The sequence below is a fragment of the Sinocyclocheilus grahami genome, unplaced genomic scaffold (genome assembly GCF_001515645.1).
Source record: "Sinocyclocheilus grahami isolate Dianchi unplaced genomic scaffold, SAMN03320097.WGS_v1.1 scaffold184.1, whole genome shotgun sequence".
In the NCBI taxonomy this organism is placed as follows: Eukaryota; Metazoa; Chordata; class Actinopteri; order Cypriniformes; family Cyprinidae; genus Sinocyclocheilus; species Sinocyclocheilus grahami.
Window position 1 is genome coordinate 679,616 of NW_015505363.1, and position 27,449 is coordinate 707,064.

At 35.7% G+C, this 27,449-nt stretch overlaps 1 protein-coding gene across 1 annotated transcript in view; it reads right to left on the reverse strand.

Moving 5' to 3' along the window:
* The window catches only part of LOC107594493 (neogenin-like), a 108,568-nt gene that overhangs the window by 30,750 nt on the left and 50,369 nt on the right, over window positions 1-27,449 (reverse strand). The window contains exons 6-10 of the mRNA XM_016284563.1: window positions 20,983-21,137; window positions 20,756-20,876; window positions 4,520-4,679; window positions 3,042-3,196; window positions 61-209 (exon numbers count right to left, since the gene is read on the reverse strand). Of these exons, the coding sequence (XP_016140049.1) occupies window positions 61-209; window positions 3,042-3,196; window positions 4,520-4,679; window positions 20,756-20,876; window positions 20,983-21,137 (740 nt within the window). The remainder of the gene's footprint in view (window positions 1-60; window positions 210-3,041; window positions 3,197-4,519; window positions 4,680-20,755; window positions 20,877-20,982; window positions 21,138-27,449) is intronic.

Sequence of the window (27,449 nt, forward strand, 5' to 3'; positions counted from 1 at the left end):
ATCAAATATCACAATGCTTTTATCCATGATATTACAGAGGCTGGGTGAAGATGCTTTTACCTGCTCACTGTCCATGCCCTTCTCCATGTAGTAGATTTTGTAGTTTTGGATCTCGCCATTGCCTGTGAGGGGCATGTCCCAGCTGAGACTCACTGTGCTGGGGGACGTAACCACTGCCTGTAAGTTTGGAGCAGGACCAGGTACCTGGACTATTAAATAGGAAGAAAATAAAATCAGAAATGTTATGTTTTGTCTTTTTTTGTTTTATTACTGGCACCTTTTTTGTCTATCACTGTTTTCGAATAGAGGAAATGAAATCTCTCGAATAGAGAGAGATATCTCTTCTTGGCTGAGCATATGACAGTGGCATGGCAGAAAACAGACTAACACACGCCAGCTCAAACTGCAAGACTGACGTTATTTAATTTCCTTAGCAGAGCGGAGAGAATGGAAATGAGATTCTATGTTGCTTAACTTTTGTTTACTTGCTAGGGTCATGAATCATTACATTCGATTATAGGCTCCGATGAGTGTCCGTTAAATCTGTTGTTTTTCTAACATGCTCACAACTGACATGCCTTCAGGGAGTCATCATGTAGGGCCAAACTGAGCTCTACATTAAATGAAATATAGTATAATGTAAATAGCATGGACATAAAACAACTGGCCAATTTGTAAATAAGTTAGCATGTAGTCGTTTAGCAGACACTTTTATCCAAAGCGACCCACAATACACTTATTACAGGAACAATCCCACTGGAGAATCCTGGTGTTGAAAGAGTAGTTCACCAAAAATTGATTCTTTCATAATTTACTACCTGTGTGGCTTTATTTCTTCCATGTAACCCAAAAGAAGAAATTATGAATAATGTTCATGCAGCTCGTTTTCATTAAACAAAAGCATAGTGACCACCACTGTGAAAAAAGCACACTTTGGCATTATTTTAAAACAAGTATGCATTACAGAAATAATATACTTGGAATAGAAAATGCTTAATTGTGAACCGAACTGCATGTTAATTGCAATTACATGAAAATGTATTATAGTTTAAATTCATATTACCATAAATGCAATTAGCTGAACTTTAGAGAGCTTTTTGTACATCTTCATATGCAATTTCATAATTACTTATACTGTCTTCGAAATAGGGGCAGTAATGTGTACTGCCAAAATTACTGACAAGCATTTATGATAAATTAAAATATACTTTAATGCTATTTCTAGTGAAACTTGTATTTGATGCATTTAAATATATTTGTAATTACAGATTTGTTACAATTTAGTACACATTTAAAACATATCATCTTTAAACAGTAATACTGAATAACACACTACTGTTCAAATCATAATCAAATACTTTACATGTACTTTTGTATGTTAGTCAACACATCAAAATATGTGTACTTCTTTAAAGCACAACAAAAGATTATAAAAAGATAATGATTAAAAATGTACTTTAAAGTAGAACTTTTAATTTGACATTATTACAAAGTGCACTTTTTTAAAAATGTACTTTAGTGTGAAAGTATATTCTCTTTAAGTACACATAAGAGGCCTTTTATTTTTTATTAATATTATATTATCTGCAAGTGCAAGATAATGATTAAAAATGTACTTTAAAGTAGAACTTTTAATTTGACATTATTACAAAGTGCACTTTTTAAAAATGTACTTTAGTGTGAAAGTATATTCTCTTTAAGTACACATAAGAGGCCTTTTGTTTTTATTAATATTATATTATCTGCAAGTGCACGCTTTTTAAAAATATATTTTTAAGATTTGAAATACACTACAAGTGCACATTCAATACAATTAAGCACAACTTTTTTCAAAAATGCAGGGACTGTCAAGACCCCAAAAATTACAAAATGCCATCAAAAAATTGTTTTATATAAGAAACAGGCTAAAACATAGGTCATTATTTGCTAAAAATCACCATAAAGTGACCATATGGCTTGAAATATAACCTACAAATAGTACGAACTTCCTTTTTGGTGCTTTTATGTCCTTTCTGGAACATGACAGTCTCTGGTCACTATGCTTTCATTGTATGGGGAAGAGCAGCATGAATGCTCCTCAAAACCTCTCCTTTTGGGTTCCACAGGGGCTTGAACCAGCAACAAACAACCAGCAAGTTCTAGCCACTTCGCCACATGTTTGCAACAACTGTTTAAATACATTTATCCAGTTTTGGTTACCCTGAACCACCTTTCATGCTCGAGCTCTAAAATAAACTGCATTTGGTGTCTTATATGAATCACTTTTCAAACTCTGCTCACGCATCTCTGGCATCTCAAACGACAGAGAGAAATCACTTTATCTCAGTTCCACAGACATTCATTCTGTCCAACATCAACGCTTGCTTTTGATACTGATGTCTTACAGGATGGGAAGGATTAAGTCCTACACTAGATTAAGTACGCTCTATGAATGTGTATGTGTGTGCGTATAGTAGATGACTTGGGTTCAGATTCATTCATAATGTTCATAGCAATATGTGTGTCAGCCTCAGAGGCCGATCCCTAGCAGCAGGATTCCAGGGAGTGCCAAAATCCTGCTGACACACATTATAAAGTGCTTATAGCAGTCAGAACCAAGGACGCACAGAGGAGCAAGTCTGACCCAGAAACCGCTTCTCCTGTGCTGTGTCTGGGCTGATAATGTTTCATGTTGATGGAGTCTGGCCATATACCTTCAGCGATGTTCAAGAGGTGTAGTATTTGCTTAAAAGCCAGCAGATGTTTACTTGTGCTTACCTATATAATGAGATTTTAAACTGACATGGTGGCATTGGGGAGGTTTTGGGAAAGAAAACCTCCAGAGAAAATGTTCAGCGTAATCTCATAGGCCCAAAACATATTCTTAAAAAGCATGTGAGACACTAGCTACGCAAGCTTGATTTCATGCATTATAGCCATTAGAGCTTAATTCGTAATGCAACTGTGTTAAGTCAGTAAACATCAGATTTTAATTAGTCCATAAATCTCATTTAAACACATTCTGATTGAAAAAGTATGTTAACAGGAAGTGGAGATCTTACCTTCAGGCTGGATGGCGACCCTCAGAGGCGCTGAGCTCTCTCCAGGGCCGTTTCTGTTGTGGGCCACCACGCGGAAGGAGTACTTGGTGTCTGGCATGAGGTTCTGAATGGTGACTTGCATTTCTCCTGGACGGCTTGTGCTCACTATCCTCTCCCTATACAGCATCAGAGAAACAAACGTGATATGAGACTGAAACAGGAGCTGACTGCTGATTCGTTGGTTCAAAGCTTCTCTTATTTTTCTGTAGCCAATAACAGCTCATACAGAATGGCATTATAAATATTAATAAGAACAACATGTGACTTAAAATAATAGCAACAAAAACAACAGAATACAATCATCAATAGCATGCCTAATTAAAGGCTTCTTGGAGGGTGAACGTCATGAAAACATGTCTGGATTACATTTTACTACAGTCAAAATTAAATTTATTATATTTTTATTACATAATTATGTAAGTACTATATATATTTCATTTTATATAAAATATTGTATTTATTTATATGCCTAAAACGTAAGCCAATTTTGTGCAATTCATTTTTTATTTTGCATTATTGATATTTTTATTGCAATCACAAAAATCTTATTACTTAGCATAATGCATCTGTATTTTTACCTCATGTTTTTTTTTGTAATTGTCATTATACTCAGTAGTGATTCTCATTAGATTCCCTTTACTGTAATGCAATATTTTTTAAAGTAATTTTTTAAATAGTAACATAAATACTAATACATTTATTTACTTAAATATGCATTACAACAAGTAATTTACGAGTTAAATGTGAAATAATATATTCCAGTAATGTCAGTTACATTATTAGATTTTTTTTTTCTCCAGGTAGTGAGATGGAGGAATGGGGGATAATGTAAAACATTCTACATTTCATTTTTTTGATATTAGGATTAAACGGATATTCTTTACAGATTTTGTAAGATGCACCAAAAAATATAAATAAATAAATAAATTGCAGGTACAATACCATTCAAACTACGTCCTTTTTTATGTTTTTGAAAGACGTCTCTTATGCTCACCAAGGTTGCATTTACAGTATTTGATAAAAAATACAGTAAAGGCACTAATATTGTGAAATATCATTACAATTTAAAATAGTTTTCTATTTTAATATATATATATATATATTTTTTAAATTATTTATTCCTGTGCTGGCAAAGCAGCTGTTACTCCAGTCTTCAGTGTCACATGATCCTTCAGAAAACATTCTGATTTGGTGCTCAAGAAATATTATTATCAATATTAAAAATAATTGTGCTGAGGATTCATTGATGAGTAGAAAGTGCAAAAGAACAGCATTTATTTGAAATCTAAATCTTTTGCAACGATGTTTACTATAATTTTGTATTAATTTAATACATCATTGTTGAATAAAATTGGTTAAAAAAATCTTTCTGACCCCAAACTTTGGAAGAGTACTGTATGTGTGTGTGTGTATGTATGACACATATATAAATGCCCTGCCTGTTATTGCCATCAAGGCTGTAGTAGACTGAGTAGGTGACGTCATCTCCATGCGGTTCAGCAGGAAGGCGCCAGGTCAGCTTGATGAAGCGGGTGGAGACCAGGGAGGCCACAATGTCACGGGGGGCGGAGGGTGTGGGACCAGCGCTGCCTGTGGAGCCTGGCATTAGACGGTCAGTAGTGGCACGGGTCAGTGAGGTGAGAGGGGGGGAGGGGATGGTTACATCTTTGAGTGCAGACAGTGGGGTGGCGTGAGTGGAGGGGGTGAGTGAAAGCAGAAATAAAGGGTGGAGACGGATGTTTAGTGAAATCACACAGAGAAGGAGGGAAGGAGAGCATAACAAAAGAGAACAGAACAGAGGGAACACATAAAAGGAAAAAACAAAACAAAAACCATAACACAATGGCGTCCATGACAGGAAATCAACAAAACAGTGAAATAATCACAAAGAAACATGAAAAATGCAATCATAATGGAAGAATGTAGGGCATGTAGTTAGAAAACAAACGGCTGAAGTGGAAAAAATGATGGAAAGCTGAATTGCAGGAGGCATATTTTTGAATTTTTCACTCTTAAAAGAGTAGTTCACCTCAAAATGACATAAAAAAATTCACAATGTTACTCACTAAAACTATTGTACTACAGTATAGTTACCAAACTGCATTTGCAGAACCCAAATGCACTTGGTTTCATAAACGTGCCCAGGTTTCATAACTATGCACTGTACACATGCACAAATGAGATTTCAGCATCAATGACATCAAAAACCTTACATGGCGCTGCAGCATATTTGATTGTAGGGAAGAGAAAGATTTTCTGTCAATGTCATATGGGTTTGGATGTAGGTGAGTGAATGAATAAAAAGATTTCTTTTTGTGTAAACTAAACAACTAAAAATCCAAGCTGATCCAAAGAAGAATGAGGCACGGAGGCCATCCATTTTAATCACCAACATACAATCTAAAGGTCCAAGGCTCTACGATCTTTAAGATAGATGCACAATATTTCATGCTGAGGCCTCTGTGGTTAAATCTAGGAACGTCTGACTGTTGTTTTCTAGCAGTGGAGTGAAACTTGACACAAAGCAGCTCTAAAAATGTGTCAAGATCATTTGCTTTTGTGGACTGCAATAAAGTTGCGCTTTTGGCAACAGCAACTCTTTGAATTAAACAAACTGTTTCATTTGCATCTGCCAAAAGAAGCAGCTGTGGAAGGACTGAACATCAAGCGAACATTATATGTATGATTGATGTCCCGTTTCATTCAAAAATGATTCGCTGACTGTGGATGACAATATTGTGAGTAGGTAAAGAAACGACTAAAACAAGTAAAAATCAGGTCCTTTTTTTCTCTATGCTAACCAGACTGAAACACAATCAGCATGCAGCACCAGAGAAAATATCTAATCTCATTTCCATCAAAAAATCATGTCAAAACGATCAATAAAACTTCAAAAGTTTCTCATGATTCAAAAGGCAGAGAATTTCTGATAATATCTCTCTCTCTCTCTCTCAAAAAAAGGACAATATTGTGGACTTGTACAGGAAATAAAACTCACAAATGAAAACAATAAAACCAAAAAATGGGGAGTGAACAGAGACTAAAAACAAATGGATTGCAAGAAACCCAAATATGGAAACGAAAACCAGAAATTTTGATATGAAATCAAACAAAGAGCAAATTGTCTGAGCTGTGTTTATACACATTGATTTTAAAGCTAATAGTCTCATTTGTTTCTTGTATGTACCCTAAGGAATTTTAGGAGAAACATAACATAAAATATATATCCAATAAGTCTCCTGAGTTATGAAAGAGAACAATACAGTTTCCCTCTGCTTGTTAACTGAGGGTTTAAAAGTACCATATAATGCTGAAGAAGGAAAAAAGAACAGCAAGATGCATTATGTTATATATATATATATATTATTCTGAACTGCATTCAGCTCTGAACAGTCAGTGGGAGAAGATACTGATAATGTAGACCTGTATAATATGCACTAATAGCGGCACTCATTAGCTTATAGCTTCCCCTAAACGACAAGATCCATTAGAAGGAGAGCAAATTAAACATTAGTTGTAGCAATTACAGTTTTCCACAAAGACGAGCCATCAATGCTCATCTGTCTAGCCGCAGGGAGAATTTTTTTTTATCATTCAGCATTTACCTCTGGTTCAGCTTTGTGTGGTTAACACAATGGCGTCCATGACAGGAAATCAACAAAACAGTGAAATAATCACAAAGAAACATGAAAAATGCAATCATAATGGAAGAATGTAGGGCATGTAGTTAGAAAACAAACGGCTGAAGTGGAAAAAATGATGGAAAGCTGAATTGCAGGAGGCATATTTTTGAATTTTTCACTCTTAAAAGAGTAGTTCACCTCAAAATGACATAAAAAAATTCACAATGTTACTCACTAAAACTATTGTACTACAGTATAGTTACCAAACTGCATTTGCAGAACCCAAATGCACTTGGTTTCATAAACGTGCCCAGGTTTCATAACTATGCACTGTACACATGCACAAATGAGATTTCAGCATCAATGACATCAAAAACCTTACATGGCGCTGCAGCATATTTGATTGTAGGGAAGAGAAAGATTTTCTGTCAATGTCATATGGGTTTGGATGTAGGTGAGTGAATGAATAAAAAGATTTCTTTTTGTGTAAACTAAACAACTAAAAATCCAAGCTGATCCAAAGAAGAATGAGGCACGGAGGCCATCCATTTTAATCACCAACATACAATCTAAAGGTCCAAGGCTCTACGATCTTTAAGATAGATGCACAATATTTCATGCTGAGGCCTCTGTGGTTAAATCTAGGAACGTCTGACTGTTGTTTTCTAGCAGTGGAGTGAAACTTGACACAAAGCAGCTCTAAAAATGTGTCAAGATCATTTGCTTTTGTGGACTGCAATAAAGTTGCGCTTTTGGCAACAGCAACTCTTTGAATTAAACAAACTGTTTCATTTGCATCTGCCAAAAGAAGCAGCTGTGGAAGGACTGAACATCAAGCGAACATTATATGTATGATTGATGTCCCGTTTCATTCAAAAATGATTCGCTGACTGTGGATGACAATATTGTGAGTAGGTAAAGAAACGACTAAAACAAGTAAAAATCAGGTCCTTTTTTTCTCTATGCTAACCAGACTGAAACACAATCAGCATGCAGCACCAGAGAAAATATCTAATCTCATTTCCATCATGTCATCATGTCAAAACGATCAATAAAACTTCAAAAGTTTCTCATGATTCAAAAGGCAGAGAATTTCTGATAATATCTCTCTCTCTCTCTCTCAAAAAAAGGACAATATTGTGGACTTGTACAGGAAATAAAACTCACAAATGAAAACAATAAAACCAAAAAATGGGGAGTGAACAGAGACTAAAAACAAATGGATTGCAAGAAACCCAAATATGGAAACGAAAACCAGAAATTTTGATATGAAATCAAACAAAGAGCAAATTGTCTGAGCTGTGTTTATACACATTGATTTTAAAGCTAATAGTCTCATTTGTTTCTTGTATGTACCCTAAGGAATTTTAGGAGAAACATAACATAAAATATATATCCAATAAGTCTCCTGAGTTATGAAAGAGAACAATACAGTTTCCCTCTGCTTGTTAACTGAGGGTTTAAAAGTACCATATAATGCTGAAGAAGGAAAAAAGAACAGCAAGAGGCATTATGTTATATATATATATATTATTCTGAACTGCATTCAGCTCTGAACAGTCAGTGGGAGAAGATACTGATAATGTAGACCTGTATAATATGCACTAATAGCGGCACTCATTAGCTTATAGCTTCCCCTAAACGACAAGATCCATTAGAAGGAGAGCAAATTAAACATTAGTTGTAGCAATTACAGTTTTCCACAAAGACGAGCCATCAATGCTCATCTGTCTAGCCGCAGGGAGAATTTTTTTTTATCATTCAGCATTTACCTCTGGTTCAGCTTTGTGTGGTGCGTGACATTCTCTCTGTAGTTTCTCCTTCTGGTTCACTTGGCAGCCATTTTGCTAAAATAAGGGGGCAGCTGTTTTCTAGTCATAAGTACAGTTTTTATGAACTTGATTATGGAAAAAATGGAAAAACTTGCATTCATAAACATGCCAAATCATAAATAAGATCAACAGCATCATAAAAGTAGCTCAAATTATGCTCCAGCTAATCTGCATTTGTATTCTAGACCAGGTGATGGCTGTTTTAGGAGTATTTTGTTTACATGCTGTCATTCAGAATTCATTAATTCCCGAAACCTTCTTAATGTTATGTCGTTCGTAAGTTATACCTTAAGTTGTACCTTTACGTTAATACATGTTTCCCCGAAACGTTCTTTGTTAAGTATACCTTCTGTAAGTCATTCGTTCGTAAGGTTAGTCTGGACCACTCTTAGCTATACCTTATCACTTTTGACAGTTCACATTTCTTTACGTCTCATTCTATACAAATATAATAGTTGTGCAAAATCAAAGATGATGCCGTCCGCGGAGCCATATAGTGTATATGTGCACTAAAACTTTAGAATTTTTGATTATTTTTTATTTATTTATTTTTTATTAGTACTGCCGGCACAGCAGCAAATGCAGCAGCTTTTAGATCTTGACTTGTTGGTCCGATTTTGTCAAGACAAATTCAGCTGCTGGCGGCTCTTTCTCTCTTTTTCTCCACAATAGTAGTGTCGCGAATTCGGTCCATGGACTTCTGTTTATTCACCACCAGAGGTCACCCTTTCCATTACATTGACTCTCACACAACACAAACTGTTGCATAGCACCCCGGACTACATATCCCATCATTCATTGCACGGTTTGCACACTGCACTGATTGCACTCATTGCACACAGCTGTTTCTTATCACCTCCCTCACTATATAACACCCACTCAAACCACCATTCTCTGCGGAGTATTGTTTAGCCCGTACCCCATTCTGAGTCTCTGTGTTTTGCCTTGTCTTGCCTGTTTTCGCGGTTTCTGATCTTTGCCTGTTTTCCTGGATTTTTCCCTCTCGTCTCGCCCCTGTGATTCTGTCTGCCAATCGGTGACCTACGCTAGCCCTGGGACTATTCTTGTGTTTTGCCCGCCATATACCTGTTTGCCATTGTTTGACCCTGCCTGTTTACCACGTCTCTTTAATAAAGACTGCAGATGGATCCACACGTCTCACGTCTCGTCAGCCCCGTCACAGAATACTCAGCCGAGAATGGTGGTTTGAGTGGGTGTTATATAGTGAGGGAGGTGATAAGAAACAGCTGTGTGCAATGAGTGCAATGAGTGCAGTGTGCAAATCGTGAAATGAATGATGGGATATGTAGTCCGGGGTGCTATGCAACAGTTTGTGTTGTGCAGGAGTCAATGTAATGGAAAGGGTGACCTCTGGTGGTGAATAAACGGAAGTCCATGGACCGAATTCGTGACAAGTAGTAACTGTTGATTATGTTTCTCCTGTTGCGTTTTTATTGAGTAGGTCATCCAATAACAGAAATGAGTGATTTACACCAATATGTTATATGGCTGCTGAGCAGTCAACCCCGGTTGTGGAGTAAATTAAGACACTATATGGAAAATATATTATGAGAATATAAATGACCCTTTCAAAGGCAGCGAAGGCATACTGCCAGTTAGTGATACGCATGATAGGTTTGGGCATGAGGTTGCGGGTTCACGCATTCATTTCGAAATTATATAAAATATATCCATATTATGGATTTCTTGTGTAGGCCAATGTTTTTTTGTCTTTTGTTAGAAGACGTTAAATTATTAAGCAGTGTCTCATGTTTTTCCCTTGTATTTTATGTGGTGATCACTGGGAGGTGCTCTGGGAATATAATTTTCTTCCCTGACATGATGTATGTTGCAAAGCGAAAGTAAAAGTTTCAGGCAAGTTCTTTGTGTTCTAACAGGAAAAGGTTCCATGTCTTTATTTAAAATAAACACTTCTTTTATAAAGAACACTGCTTTCTCACATAACGCAGTGAAGCGGCCCGTGCATAGAATGAATAATCGATTCTCGAGCCATGGATATCAACCAATTCAGCACCACCGCCATGGACAGCACCTGGTAACGTCGCACGTAAAAAGGTATATCTTAAGCAGCCTCCTAAGGTACAGTTCGGGGAACACACCTAGGAAAGGTATACCCCTAGTGAAGGTGTACCTTTAGAGTCTTTGTAGCGCACTAAGAGACACCGTTATCGGAAAACGCAGCCCATTTTTTTCAAAGTTCTCACAATGCTAAGGCCTGTTTAAACCAACAAGAATGTTTGATCCAACTTTTGTGAATCAATGCGTAAACAAAGGCAGATTGGTTGAATGAAATGAATGAAAGCACTGTGTAACTTTTCGTTTCTGACACCTTCTTGTCACAGAGAGGAAAGTGTTTTAAAACGGTAAGTTTTTTGTATTCTCTATGTTTTAATGTTCTAATGTTTCTCTATGGTTTTTATCAAACAACACCAAATACAAGAGTACAGAGACAAGAGAGACAGATACATCCTCTGCTATTCACGGTCACTTAGCAAAACAGTTTGTTCGTGAGAACCACCACCAAGACATAGTTTAATGTAACCGCAAGCGGCTCTGGGCACGTGAAGAAAAGGACAAATCTTATTGGCTGGAAGACATTAGAACATCCATGTCGCATTGCCGGCATGAGAATGTTTGTGTCAGTCTCAACAGACACATTAACAGTCATTCATTCAATTCATTCATTCAGTGTTTACTGTGCCAACTTGAGTATTTGACTTGGTGTGAACAGACGTTTAGGAGTAAACTGTTTTAGGGGCTGTTCAATAGCAACATATCAAAAAAACAGCACAAGATGCTAAAGTAACAAGAATATGTGGTGCAAAGATCAAAAATCTCAATCTACACAGAAAAACTATTTAAAAACACCAAGCTGAAGTTTTAATGACTTTAATGACTAAAATGTTTTTTTTTTAAAACACATTTATTCAACTAGGAGGTTATCAGGATGATCACAACCATCAGCTTCAACAGTCTCCTAAGTGTCTGTCTGATGGTGAACACAGTCATGTGATGTACGGTGGTGAGCAGCAGAAGATTAATACCGATTCTATTCATAGCAGAGAGCAATAGCTGCTGCCATTGGAACAGATGGTGACTTCGCCTTATTAATGATACACACTGAAGCTAAGCAAAAAGGTCACAAGGCCTTTGGTGTGTGAATGGAAATGCAAAAGGATTATTGTTAACTCCATGTTTGCTGTAAATCGATGTAATTATGATTTTAATACTAAGCAAATGGTATTTCGGGAATATGCAAATTAAAACAGAAATGGCTGCTCAGAGCAATAATGGTTATGTACTATTTAGGTCACCAAGAATCATGAGGATATGGGAAAAATATAAATGTAGGAAAGACTGCCTCATGTACTTATGATGTCGCTGTCTGAGAGAGGGAGCGCAGTGCACTGCTAATGACCACCTAAAAGCTCCTGCTTTCATCTTACACAGATGGGTATGGACTGAAACGGTCACGGTACAGGAGATGCGACATAGTTCCCGCTGCACACATAAAGACTTCATCCACTGGCAGTAAATCTTACACCCTCTCTACTATTGATCTGAGGGAACATGCTATTATCGTGAGGGGTCTGGAAGGGCTTGAAGGCTTCCTCATATTGTGTGGAGGCATAAAAACTGGGTTATTTCATTTATTCTCACTGAGCTTCGTGTTCTTCACCTGTACTCATGTCATAACATGACAGGATCAACTGCTGCTGAAATGTGGAGGAGCTCTTGATTTATAGACCCTAGCTAAAAGCCCCATAAGAGTGTTTTGAAGAGAATATAACTTTTAAAAACACAAAACTTTTAAAAACAGACAGTTTGCTATATGTGAGCACAGAGGACATTGGAAAAATTGAATCATAAAATATATAGTTAGGTACGCTGTTAACTTCAGTCACATAAAGGAGAGAACATTTTGAATAGAACAAAAAGTTGAAAGAATAAAAAGGAAAGAGGGCTATTTGCATAATTTAGCATTACAATGTGACATGATTACAAAACAATTTCCACTGCAATTTGCCGCATAAACCATTTTGAGTCACACTAAAATTATCAGAGACTCTCTTTCCAACCGTTACGCATTGCCATCATGTGTTAATGCATTTGTAGTTTTGACATCAAAACAGAAGTGATTTCTGAGCCATTTCTGCAGCTTGAAATTGATAAATGGAGTGGGCAGAATGTTTTGAGTTAAAGTTACAGTATGTTTTCATTGTGCATAAAATTCTAAAAGTAAAACGATTTTTTTTTTCTTTGATTTTTTTTTATAGATTCATTAGATATTTCATGATATCTTCAGACTTTTATTGACAACATGTGACCCTGGACCACAAAACCAGTCTTAAGTCGCTTGGGTATATTTTTAGCAATAGCCAAAAAAACATTGTATAGGTCAAAATTATCGATTTTTCTTTTATGTCAAAAATCATTAGGATATTAAGTAAAGATCATGTTCCATGAAGATATTTTGTAAATTTCTTACCATAAATATATCAAAACTTAATTTCTGATTAGTAATATGCATTGCTAAGAACTTCATTTGGACAACTTTAAAGGCGATTTTCTCAGTATTTAGATTTTTTTGCACCCTCAGATTCCAGATTTTCAAATAGTTGTATCTCGGCCAAATACCATACATCAATGGAAAGCCTATTTATTCAGCTTTCAGATGATGTATAAATCAAAATAAAAAAAAATTGACCCTTATGACTGGTTTTGTGGTCCAGGGTCACATATAATCTATTATTTTGTTGTCGCAAATAAAGCCAAAGCAAGCGAAGGAAGCAAAAAGTAGCATTTGTTTAATAAGCAGAGTTACTGTGATATTCAAGAAGCCAAGTTTATGCTAGTCTTTGTCATTTTTCATTGGAGATATGGCTGGCCCACAGCGATTTTGCATTGGATCTGAAGCGGGCACCATTGCAGCGGTGACAGCAGTCTATCTCTTCAAAGTAAACATCATGAATACGAGAGGATGATGGATTAAAGGCCATTAACACCCCTGTTGAGATTAAACAGGTCTCTCACGTGATGGAGAGCAGCACACCATCTCCTGAGACGTCTTGCTTCCATAAATAAAAAAAAAATTGTTTTATTGTCAAATTGTGAAATTTTGAAAGTCTGTGTCTGGTTAAGTGTAGAACAATAAAGTCTAAACATAAAAGGACATTCAAAAAAAAGCGAAAATGAATGATGAAGGCATGGCCAACAAATCCATATCAGTGTGATTTATAACAAAGTTTTATGTCTGAAGCTGAAGAAACTTACACTCCGTAATAAGCTTGAATCTAGTATTGCATTCTGAAAATGGCTTTTTGGTACCATCATAAAACTAGTTTATTTATTTATTTTGGTGACATTACATTTCTTGATTCTCCAACAGAATAATTCCTTCGAGTTTAGTTACAGCTACAGGCGTTATAATGTCAACTAAATCACATCAATATTCCAGCCAGTGAGTGATGAATCTTGTAAACAAAGCAGAGATGTTGGAAAGCAGCTAGAGGGCTCTTTCTGTGGCCATAAATAAGTGAAGCATATTTGCTCTGCTGTTAGCCGAGTCTGGCACACAGGCCTAGTTAAAGTGTCATATGAACACAGTGAGAAGCCTCAGCGGAGACATACTATTTATGTTTTATGGCTCCACAGGCTCTACAGCTGAGATATAAACATAAATATAGCCCAAATCAGCATTGGATGCTCTCAGATCAATCACTCCGTCTTCCATTGTGATCAGACACACATCGAAGCTTCATCAATCATTTTTCTACAAACATACCTGGTACTGAAGCCCACTTGAAAGTTCAGTAACAACTAGTGGTATTTTTACTTTGTAAATGTACATTTTTCAGGTACCTGTACTTTTATATTGAGAAACTTTTATTTTTACTTCACTACATTCCAAAGCATAATATATCATACTTTTTACTCCACTACATTTCTTAAAAACATATTCTATTCTCAAGTCAACAACTCACTGATTCAAATGATCTGGTCAGAGCGAGTCTCCAGTTAACAATTCACTGAATTGATTCAGAGCTTGCATGCGTGACTGATGGTGTGAAAAGTTTGTTACTAAAGCCGAATTTTAGGATTTATTATTGTAAATGAAAATCATTTTTAAGTCACAACTGTCGATTGCTTGCGAGTTAAATCTGCTGTGAAAGGGCGAGCTGTTTAAGCCCACTGTATGAAATGCTTGAATGCGAACATGTCCACATTTGTGTATCACCATCTCAACAGGGTAGGTTTTAGGTCAAAATGAAAAGTAATAAAATAAAATAACTCAAATGAATGTCCATGCATCTTCCCCGAAGCGGTTTCAAATGCGTTTCAAACTAATATGTTCGAGTAGCGTTCTTGAAATTGTATACATTTTGCCCTGTGACATCTGTTTTTGCAGTATATTGTTTGTCAACACATTGTTTCTCCTCATTTTTAAAAACATTTCCATTACCCTTCACATCACTGCTGGAGTGGCTGCTGCACAACCGGCAGATTAACCTGCAGAAAAATGCAACTCTGTCTAGAAACAGATGCAGGGAAATGGGTTTTGTGGGGTGTTTGTGCCTTATGAGGTTTTTGGAAGTGAAAGAATAAAGAGCCAAAATAGAGAAATGTTTTTTTCCAGTTGCCATGAATCCTTAATAATAATAATTCACTACCAGGAAAACAAGCATTCAAATGCAAATATGGAATTAACATTAATCTGGGGAAAAGAAACAAGCTCAAGAAGTGAGAGAGCATCAAATTGTCAGGTCACGTCCTGATCTCATACCAGCTATATGACTAACACTTTTTTTAATGCTTGTGGTGATGCAAATTTTTCATAGTACTGCTCTGCTGCTCCACAAAATCTCTACAAAAATGTAAAAAGTTGATTACAAATGTTATGCTTCTTGTGCAAAAATCAACACCATATGAGCACTGAGCACCAGAACGGCCAGGCATAAGAACAGTTTCCTCCCTCAGGCAATCTATCTCATGAACAGTTAACTTTGCAATAAACGTGTAATACACAACACTAATTATACATTTATGTATTTAACACACACACACACTTTTTTACATTTCCTTGCATTTGTACATAACATAACTGTACACACAAATACCATCTATTGTCTATTTTGTATATTGTGTATTTTTTTTAAATATTTTTGTCTATTGTTATATTTCCTATTTACTTATCCTATTTTTTATTCTTTTTATTATTGGTCTTGTCTTGTCAGTCATTCTCTTTGTGCTGTGGAAGCTTCTGTCACCAAAACAAATTCCTCGTATGAGTCAACAAACCTTGGAATAAAACTCTTTCTGATTCTGATTCATATTTGATAGGGTGTTGTGGGTGGTTGCCAGGGTATTGCTATGCAGTTGCTAAGGTTTTCTGAGTAGTCTTTAAATCATTTATAGTCAGTTGCTAAGGTGTTATGGGTGGTTGCTTGGATGTTGCTAGGTCTCTTTTAGTTGTCATTCATGAATTCCTTGTTTTGATCACAACCCAAAATAACTTTTCTGCCCTTTAAAATTTAAAGATCATGAGCAAATCTGCATAAAACTCTGAAATTACAGTTGTGCTTAAGGTAATCACAGCATGTCAAATCTAAAGCATTGCGACTATGGAGAAAACACAATGCTGCATTACACTAATGACTATGGGAGCATATATTCCCTTGCAGGAAAAAAAATATAACAGGCAAGTTTCACAGACTGTGCAACAAACTCCCAGTCTGTAAGCTAATAAACTCAGCAATCAGCTCTAACAATAAGTGAAGATAGGCAACTGTGTTTCTCCATTCACCATGTGCTTGTCCAGATGGCAGTGAGTACTAAGGCTTCAAAAAGCCTCCAATCAGACCTGTCTAGCGGCTTTAACTAGAACAAGCAGAGAAGCCTGCCAAAATAAAGCATCTATTGTCTATTTTGTATATTGTGTATTTTTTTTAAATATTTTTGTCTATTGTTATATTTCCTATTTACTTATCCTATTTTTTATTCTTTTTATTATTGGTCTTGTCTTGTCAGTCATTCTCTTTGTGCTGTGGAAGCTTCTGTCACCAAAACAAATTCCTCGTATGAGTAAACAAACCTTGGAATAAAACTCTTTCTGATTCTGATTCATATTTGATAGGGTGTTGTGGGTGGTTGCCAGGGTATTGCTATGCAGTTGCTAAGGTGTTCTGAGTAGTCTTTAAATCATTTATATTCAGTTGCTAAGGTGTTATGGGTGGTTGCTTGGATGTTGCTAGGTCTCTTTTAGTTGTCATTCATGAATTCCTTGTTTTGATCACAGCCCAAAATAACTTTTCTGCCCTTTAAAATGTAAAGATCATGAGCAAATCTGCATAAAACTCTGAAATTACAGTTGTGCTTAAGGTAATCACAGCATGTCAAATCTAAAGCATTGCGACTATGGAGAAAACACAATGCTGCATTACACTAATGACTATGGGAGCATATATTCCCTTGCAGAAAAAAAATATATAATGAGCAAGTTTCACAGACTGTGCAACAAACTCCCAGTCTGTAAGCTAATAAACTCAGCAATCAACTCTAACAATAAGTGAAGATAGGCAACTGTGTTTCTCCATTCACCATGTGCTTGTCCAGATGGCAGTGAGTACTAAGGCTTCAAAAAGCCTCCAATCAGACCTGTCTAGCGGCTTTAACTAGAACAAGCAGAGAAGCCTGCCAAAATAAAATGTTTATAGGCCATTTCATATGAGAAGAGCAAAAAGTACAGCAAAGAGAATACAGAGAGAAGCTGGCTTCATCTCAGGAAGATACAAATATCACAGAAACAGTCAAAATCTGACAACAAATTTGTGCTTTCAATTTGTTCACTCAGTACTGCTTGTATATGGTTGGATTTAAATGTCAAAAGGGGTCATGACATGAGAAACCAAATTTCCCTTGATCTTTTGACGTAGAAGAGGTCTCGGTACGCTTAATACATCCTGCAAGTTTTATAACTTAAAATGTCATCATCATCAATAAAAAAAGCATTTATGTAATAACCCTCAGAAAACGGTACCAATATGGCACCGGTACCTATTGGCGCTTTTCCACTGCGTGGTACGACTCGGCTCTGTACGGCTCAGTACGGCATGGTTCGGCTCGGCACGGTTATTTAACATGAACATTATAACCTTTTTACTCCACAACACCAGTCAAATGCTTCCTTTTGTGATCTGATGTGGCTTCTTGTCACAGAATGAGGCAGAAAATATGTTCCATAGGCTACTTTAAAAAGAATACATCGATTAGCAATGGATTATAAATATACTTAATAATTATGAAAATACCAGCGATGGCTTGAATAACACAGATAAACTATATTGTCGCAGTTTAATGTTTATTGTCTTTGTTTTTTCATTCGAAACGTTTATATGTTCTGTTTACTCAGTTAAAGCTGTAATAGCCATGCCTTTGTCCATATAAGGGATTTCCTGGAGGGTCATGAGATCCGCTACATCTGTGACTGGATATGTGGGTTTTCTGTGCGAGGGCACCCTCTGGCGTCCAGTATGAATGAAACAGACATCATGTGTTTATAATGCTAACGGCCAATCCATCATTTTTTGGGGATTTTTTTTTTATAAATTTTTTTATAAGTATCGGTTCAGGCACCGGAACCGTTTTAAAAGTATCGTGTAAAAGTATTTGGCACTGGTATCGAAAAAGAAAAAAAAAACGATACCCGACCCTAGTATACGCTGCTGAAGGATCCCAACGTTTTATTTTCAGCGCAAGTCCCAGTCTAGTCAGTGCTAATTTACACGTGTGTTCAGTAAATTTCACCGTTGACTGTTTTGAGAACAAATCGCAGTATGAGGCTGGCTTTGCCAAAATAATTTTGCTCAAAGATCAGGCCGTGCCAACTGTTCTGGACTTAACAACGACGCTGCAAACTGTAAAGTAATGTATTTCATGTAAAAACTTTTTTTTTAACGATAATGGCGGTAATGAATGTTAGCCAATCATAAAAGTGGGCGGTTACACTGACCTCTTAAAGGGAAAACATGGATGAGAAACAGGGTGGAAACAGGTCATAAATCACTCAATTTTGAATGTTTTTCACCCAAAAAACTTTAGTAATATTATAACTACATCTCAGGGAACATAATAAAATAATAACAATAAAAAAACATGTCATGACCCCTTTAAAGCTGCTTGCTAAGGCAATCATCACTATTTCTATTGCTAAACAAAGCCCTATTGTTAGCTTTGGTTTGCTTGTCCTTCTCAGTTATGAATGTACAGGAATAATATAGTATCTCAAATCATAGCTATACATTTTTTGAACAACCAGAATATCATAGAGACTTTGGTGGTGGGCTCTTCTGGATGCATTTACCAAAAGCCTGGCTAGCCAACTATGGTCGCAAGTTCCATCATTATCAACAAAGTTCAACAATTCAGCATTTCGTGAAACCATAGCTCAAACAAACATCGCAAACTTATGTGGTTGGAACTACAGCTCTCAACCTGTGGTTAGAAGCATAATTTCTTGTTAGTAAGACATGTGGACTTTAATAAATCATGCTCTTGGGCACAATAAGCAAGCAAGCATACTATCTACTGTATTGACCCGAATATATATGTTTTTTTTCTTGGAAATACATCTGAAAAAACGCGGTCATCTTATATTCAGGGTCTAGACTTTGACATGTCAATAATACACCCACAACAATAGGTGGCGCCAAATACGCATAAAACGAGTGTGGCATGAAATACGTAATGTAATGCGTGTTGTAAAGATCACGAGTAAAAACAAAAGAGAAAGAAAAGCTTACAGCTGCATGAGTCGTGACTGTCACGTTAGCCTGATGGGATCAAACTCCCTTTGCGATTTTAAAACGTAAGACAGTACCCAGATTTGAAGACTACAGTAAGATTTAACTTCTACTGTTAATAAGATTTTGGTAGGCTACTATTAGATGGATAGCCTAAATGTCCTAATTCATGTTTTTTTTTTATGGTATATCAAAAAGTGTATATTTTTTAAATGTGATTGTTGGTACATTTGACCAGTTTTTACCATACTTTCAAAATAAAAATTCAAATAGGAAAAATATGCAATATGAAAATAATTGAAGACAAAATGTGTTTTACTGAGAAAAAACAAGATTTGCAAAAGGTACATCTGGAAAAAGGGTGGTCGTCTTATAATCAGGGTCGTCTTATATTCGGGCTAATATGGTATTTCGTCATTTCAATTTAAATATATATACATTTCAATCTATATATTTTAGCTTGTCCTCAATAAGTGCCATTTTTGAAGAGTGTGCATGTTTGTAAATGTGTAAGGGAACTCCAAAGTATGATGCAAGAAGGAACCCACGATGAATCAAACATCAAATAAAAAGTTATTACTCCACCACCTGCGCATGACGTTATCAACGATCGTCCTACATTGTGGAACCAATGTGGTTCAAATGACGGAGGTGTGACCATGTTCGGGAAACAGTTGTGACTAGCTAGTTAGTTTCTACAATGATGCATCATGCTAGGTTAGTTAAGCAGCGGGTTACACAATTGTTTAGGAAGCGCACCCCTGATCAGTAAGTAATATCCCAGCAACCACCCAGAACAGCATTTCAACCGCACATTTAACATTAAACTCTAGTCCTGGCACACACATACACTGAACAGGTGGCACTGCCAGAGAGGAAGCTGCAGCAGATGGCATCATGCACCTGACTTACACCAACACTACTATACCTTTAATTAGATTTGTATAAAAAAAAAAGATTATCTACATGCAAACATCCTCCAGATGTTTAGGATTGCTTAATGAAATACTAATATAGTTGTGATGTAGTTTGAAAACTAAATGGATCACCATTACAGCAAAATGAGATGTTATGAACACTTTTATGATGGGATTTAAACATCAGAAAATTTAAGAGTGTAATAAACTAAGAGTTTCCCAGGATGAACCAGGTGATACCAACGTATGGTCCAGGACCAGGTCTGACAGCTCTAACAAGCATAATTAAGAAGGTCTACCAGGTCAACCTTGGCCCCAGCAGTTTTATTCCAGTTGATTAACCATCTAGACCAGCTACTGATCATAAATTAAAATCCTAAAGCAGCTGGAAACTATTTAAAGCTACCAACTTTTTAAGCTGGATTTTCCAGCAGGGTTTACAAAGGGAAAGTTGAATATAAGCAAATATGCTGTTAAACATACCTTGATCCAATATGATGAGCTGAGCACTCGACTGCACATTGTCATCGTCATTCTCAGCTAAACACTGATAGAAACCTTCATCTGACTTGACCAGCCCCAGCACCAGCAAGTTCTGCTCCTTCTGTAAAAAGGCACACAAGAACATCGCTGTCATCTAGAAGAAACACTGTATTTATCAGAAGGTCAACAGCATTTCCTCACTCAAGAAGGGCAAGCTGGCAACTTACAATGATCTTGAAATAGTCGCTGGGAATGACAGCATCTCCGTTCTTCACCCATTTGATGGTGGGAGCGGGTGAGCCGGTGACCTCACACTCGAATGTGATGTCTGTGGCTTCATGAGCATATATGTTAGCTGGTTTCTTCAGGAACTGTGGGGAAGCTGAGAAGAAAAGCAATAAAACAAAACAAATCCTGTGAGTATGACAAAGCAAACATTTGTTTCTTGAGAGAAATGACTCTTCAAATGTCTGTATAAGTAAAAGCTAGTAATGATTTCGGGGAAACTATTTGATTTGATTAGGGGGGAAAAATGCTGCTTTTGACTTTTCTCAACCTCTAAAAATATCCTAAAACACCAGGATGTGGTTAAAATATGCTAGAGGAAAATGCAAAACCTCCAAAGGCTTCCCATTAGCAAATGAGGTTATTTGATCTTGCAGAAGATAAACAGGACATAGATCATCTCAATAACAAGGTAGTGTGTACCAGAATGATTCAGGCCTGTCTGCTGGGACGTAATTGGATTGTTGCTCTGTGCTCTGCTGATTTCGCTACCAAACAACCACAACCCTCAGTTGCTGTATATTTTATATGATTTGCATTTTTGCAAAACATTACATATCACTTGCATATGATTAATACCCTTGCATAAATCAGTATGTACTGATATTTAAATATTTAAATAAAAGTATGAGATAGATATTTGTCACTCAGACCATATAAACACATTTTACTTTTTAAAAGAGAAATAAGCATAATTACAAATAACTTGTACCAAAAGAAAAAAAAAGCTGCACAAGAAAAGATTTCAAATGTAATAGCACATTATATAAGTGATATTCATAAAACAAACCACAAAAACGTTTAGAATAATTTAATGGAATAATTTCATGAATTATATAAATATAGATGTATATATAACCATATTTAAACTAACCATCTGTAATTAATTTTCCTCTTAAAAGACAAATGAGTGTAATTACAAATAAACTGTACAATAAGCACAAGAAAAGATTTAGAATGTTACATTACATCAATTATATATGTCACTCTTATATATATATATTTATTTATACACAGTTGTGGTCAGAATTTTACATACACTTTGGAGTATCTGCAAAATGTTAATTATTTTATCAAAATAAGAGGGATCCTACAAAATGCATGTTATTTTTTATTTAATACTGACCTGAATAAGATATTTCGCATATGATATTTCATTGAATACGCCATTTACCTATAGTCCACAAGAGAAAATAATAGTTAAATTTATAAAAATGACCCCGTTCAAAAGTTTAATACTGTGTTGTTACCTGGATGATCCACAGCTGTTTTTTTGTTTTGTTTTTTGTGATAGTTGTTGTCCTCAGTGTGAAAAGTCATAGTCATTTTTGGAAAGGGTTCAAATACGTAAAAAAATGCTAGAAAACCAAAGAATTTGTGGGACCTGAAGGATTTTTCTGAAGAACAGTGGTAACAATGTAACTGTTCAGGACAAACAAGGGACTCATGAACAACTATCACCAAAAAAAAAATAAAAAAAAATAAATAAATAAAAAACCCGCTGTGGATCAACACAGGCAGGGACACGGGAAGTAGGGGTGCTGAGGGGGCTGCAGCACCCCCTGTTTTCCCATGGTTGCAAATGCAATGCCAAGTTTGTTCATTTAAATTTATTCCGTTTTAGCATTTAATAATTTATTTGTAATGATCTCTGAAATGTAAATTGTAAGTGGGCTATAATAAACCCATGTTTATCTTTATAAACATGATTAATTTTACTTGTGATGTTTTATATATATATGGGAGGATTAGCCTAATCCTCATGAACACATGACGCTGGCGCGTGGTATCAGACATGAACTATACAGAATGCGAACAAGATTAACTTTAATACAAGGACATATTTTTTAAAATGCCCATCCCAGCAAAAACTTTCCAAAATCGGCATCCAACACCAACACCAGCCCCAGCACAAGCACCAACGTAAGTGAACCAGCTCCAGCACGGAGACAAGTAAGCCTAGCGGACCCAGCCCAACCACCGCGATTGATCAGCTACTATCAATAATTTCAAAAATGTGATATGCAGTCAAATTTCCCAGTGTGTATGCCACTTAAACGAGTGTTCATATCGACGCACTTGTAGTGCTTTGTGGAGTTGTCAAATGAGGTGACCCCCCGCCCCCTTTCACCCAACACGGACACACACAGCACCCCCAATCGAAAACATCTTCCCGCGCCCCTGAACACAGGTAACACAGTGTTAAGAATCAAGCATATGTAAACTTTTGAATGGGGTCATTTTTATAAATTCAACTATTATTTTCTCTCGTGGACTATATGTAAACATATTTTATGTGAAATATGGGTTGTGCTGTTATGTTGTAAATAAATCTTAACCAATGATTCCTAATTGCATCTACTTCTGGAAGGCCAAATAAAGTGCTTTTGCTTTCGCACTGAAACACAGCGTCTCCCTGACATGGCTGAATCAACACTACTGCTGTTCCAGAAACCACGCCTTCTTTCTTTGCGTGCACATTTGGGCGGCATTATGCTAATATTTCCACATAGTGACGTAGATTTGTGGGGGCGTGTTAGAACGAGCTGTTTTAGGTAGGCGTGGCTGACTCTTAACTTGTATAAAGAATATCTCTTTGGATTTGAGACTTTAGTCTTTGCAGCTTTACAGATCTTCTTTATGCACCAAGAGCTTGTAACACTCCAAAGAGAAAGGAAAACTTGAAATCGCATCATATGACCCTTTTAAGGTCAGTACTAAATAAAAAATAACATGCATATTATATGATCCCTCTTATTTTGGTAATAATAATTAACATTTTGCAAATACTGCGAAGTGTATGTACAATTTTGACCACAACATAAACGTGTATATATATATAAGATTATATATACATTTCATATTAGTTTGAAAACCAACCAAAAATGTTTAGAATAAATTTATGTCATAAAATAATGTATGGAAGTGAATGAGCAAAGAGCTATATCAAAGACTATAGATTGTTATTAACATAAACATTTATAAGACTGTCAATACAATTCTCAGTAGAAAACTAACCAAAAGCAGAATGGCTGCATAAAGCTATGACTGGATGTAAGCTGAGATAAATGAAGATTATTTGATGTTTTCCAGATGAGCTGGGTTCTAAAGTATCTGGAACTGTATATCTTAACATAAGTTAAAAAAGTGACGTGACATGTGGCCAAGTATGGTGACCCATACTAGGAATTAGTGCTCTGCATTTAACCCATCCTAAGTGCAGACACACAGCAGTGAACACACACACACCGTGAACATTTTTGCAAATACTGCGAAGTGTATGTACAATTTTGACCACAACATAAACGTGTATATATATATAAGATTATATATACATTTCATATTAGTTTGAAAACCAACCAAAAATGTTTAGAATAAATTTATGTCATAAAATAATGTATGGAAGCGAATGAGCAAAGAGCTATATCAAAGACTATAGATTGTTATTAACATAAACATTTATAAGACTGTCAATACAATACTCAGTAGAAAACTAACCAAAAGCATAAATGAAGATTATTTGATGTTTTCCAGATGAGCTGGGTTCTACAGTATCTGGAACTGTATATCTTAACATAAGTTGCAGCATCAGGGCCAAACTGACAGAGGTAAGGTGATGAATGGCTGTTAGTATGTGCTCCTGCAGTTTGCTGAGGCCTGCACACACAACCTGCTGAAAAACACTTGTCACACACTGCTGGGTTCCTGCTCAAGCCAGCTCCACGCGGGACAGATGGTTCAGGTTTCAATCACTCAGTATATCTCACACTCATAAACCCAGTAGCACATACACAGGGAAGCACTTATATCGCTGGCCCTCTACCTACATTTCAGCAAAGCTAAAAAAAACGTACCTATACAAACAAACGTTTACAGTTGAAATGAACACTATAGGCAGTAAAACTCTGAGACCTTTTATTCCTTTACACACAAAGTATGATTTACAGGGCCAGAGTTTGATCTTGGAGAAGATAAACAGGACATAGATAATCTCAATAACAAGGTAGTGTGCACCAGAATGATTCAGGCCTGTCTGTTGGGATGTAATTGGATTGTTGCTCTGTGCTGAGCCTGATTCTCTACCACACAACCACAACCCTCAGTTGCTGTGTATTTTATACGAATTGCACATTTACAAAGCATTACTATCACTTGCATACGATTAATACACTTGCTCTCACCCTTGCATAAATCAGTAGTACTGACTGAAGGCTCTGATATTTAAATATTTAAATAAAAGTATGAAATAGATATTTGTTGCTCAGACCATATACAGTACATTTAATTATTTTGAAAAAAGAGAAATAAGCATAATTACAAATAAATTGCACAAAATAAATAAATAAATAAGCTGCACAAGAAAATATTTAAAATGTAACGGCACATTATAAGTGATATTAACGATTTCATAAATACTTTATGTTCCTAAAACCAACACAAAAATGTTTAGAATAATTGAATGGAATAATTTAATGAATGATATAAATATAGATGTATGTATAACCATAATTCATTTATATACATAATTAACAAATAAACTTTACAGCAAGCCCAGCACATTATACATTAGATAAATGATAAATGTATATAAAATATACATAAATTAATATTATAAAATACATTGTTTATAAGGTTAATTGAAAGAAAAATTGGCATTATTACAAATAAACTGTACAATAAGCAAAAGAAAAGATTTAGAATGTGACATTACATAAATGATACATGTAATTCTTAAATATTATACTATAATATATTATACGTGTACACATATATACGGTATATATTATGTATATTATATTATATATAAAGTTCTATGTGTGGAAGTGAACAGAAAAATCTAAATGTATAAATGTCAGCAAAATGAGCAAAGGGTAAAAATAGCAAATAGAGACTACAGATTGTCATTAACATAAAATAAGATTTATAAGACTGTCAATAAAATTCTTAATAGAAAACCAGCCAAAAGAGAGAATGGCTACATAAAGTTATGGCTAGATATAAGTTGAGCTAAAATGAAGCCCATTGGATGTTTTCCAGATGAGCTGGGTTCTACAGGATCTGGAACTGTATATCTAACATAAGTTGCAGCATCAGGGCCAAACTGACAGAGGTAAGGTGATGAATGGCTGTTAGTATGTGCTCCTGCAGTTTGCTGAGGCCTGCACACACAACCTGCTGAAAAACACTTGTCACACACTGCTGGGTTCCTGCTCAAGCCAGCTCCACGCGGGACAGATGGTTCAGGTTTCAATCACTCAGTATATCTCACACTCATAAACCCAGTAGCACATACACAGGGAAGCACTTATATCGCTGGCCCTCTACCTACATTTCAGCAAAGCTAAAAAAAACGTACCTATACAAACAAACGTTTACAGTTGAAATGAACACTATAGGCAGTAAAACTCTGAGACCTTTTATTCCTTTACACACAAAGTATGATTTACAGGGCCAGAGTTTTGATTAAGAAAGCCTAACTTTTGCACAATTCCTTGCACCATATTTAAACAAGTTTAACATGCTGTGAGATTTGAAAACTGAGATTTGAAAACTACTTTTTAACATTAGCGTCACATATTAATGATAAAGTACATTTAAAATGTATTAACTTTGAATAACTCTATTCACTATCAATATTGAATCATATTAAATAACACTAAAAAATTATAATCAAGTATTTTAGACATGTTTTAGTTAGTCAACACATCAATATGCAATATTGAATAACACTAAAATTATAATCAGTCTCCTGCAGTTTGCTGAGGCCTGCACACACAACCTGCTGAAAAACACTTGTCACACACTGCTGGGTTCCTGCTCAAGCCAGCTCCACGCGGGACAGATGGTTCATGTTTCAATCACTAAGTATATCTCACACTCATAAACCCAGTAGCACATAAACAGGGAAGCACTTATATCGCTGGCCCTCTACCTACATTTCAGCAAAGCTAAAAAAAACGTACCTATACAAACAAACGTTTACAGTTGAAATGAACACTATAGGCAGTAAAACTCTGAGACCTTTTATTCCTTTACACACAAAGTATGATTTACAGGGCCAGAGTTTTGATTAAGAAAGCCTCACTTTTGCACAATTCCTTGCACCATATTTAAACAAGTTTAACATGCTGTGAGATTTGAAAACTACTTTTTAACATTAGCGTCACATATTAAATGATAAAGTACATTTAAAATTTATTAACTTTGAATAACTCTATTCACTATCAATATTGAATAATATTAAATAACACTAACAGTATAATCAAGTATTTTAGACATGTTTTAGTTAGTCAACAACACATCAATATGCAATATTGAATAACACTAAAATTATAATCAGTTATTTTAGACATGTTTTAGTTAGTCAACACATCAATATGCAATATTGAATAACACTAAAATTATAATC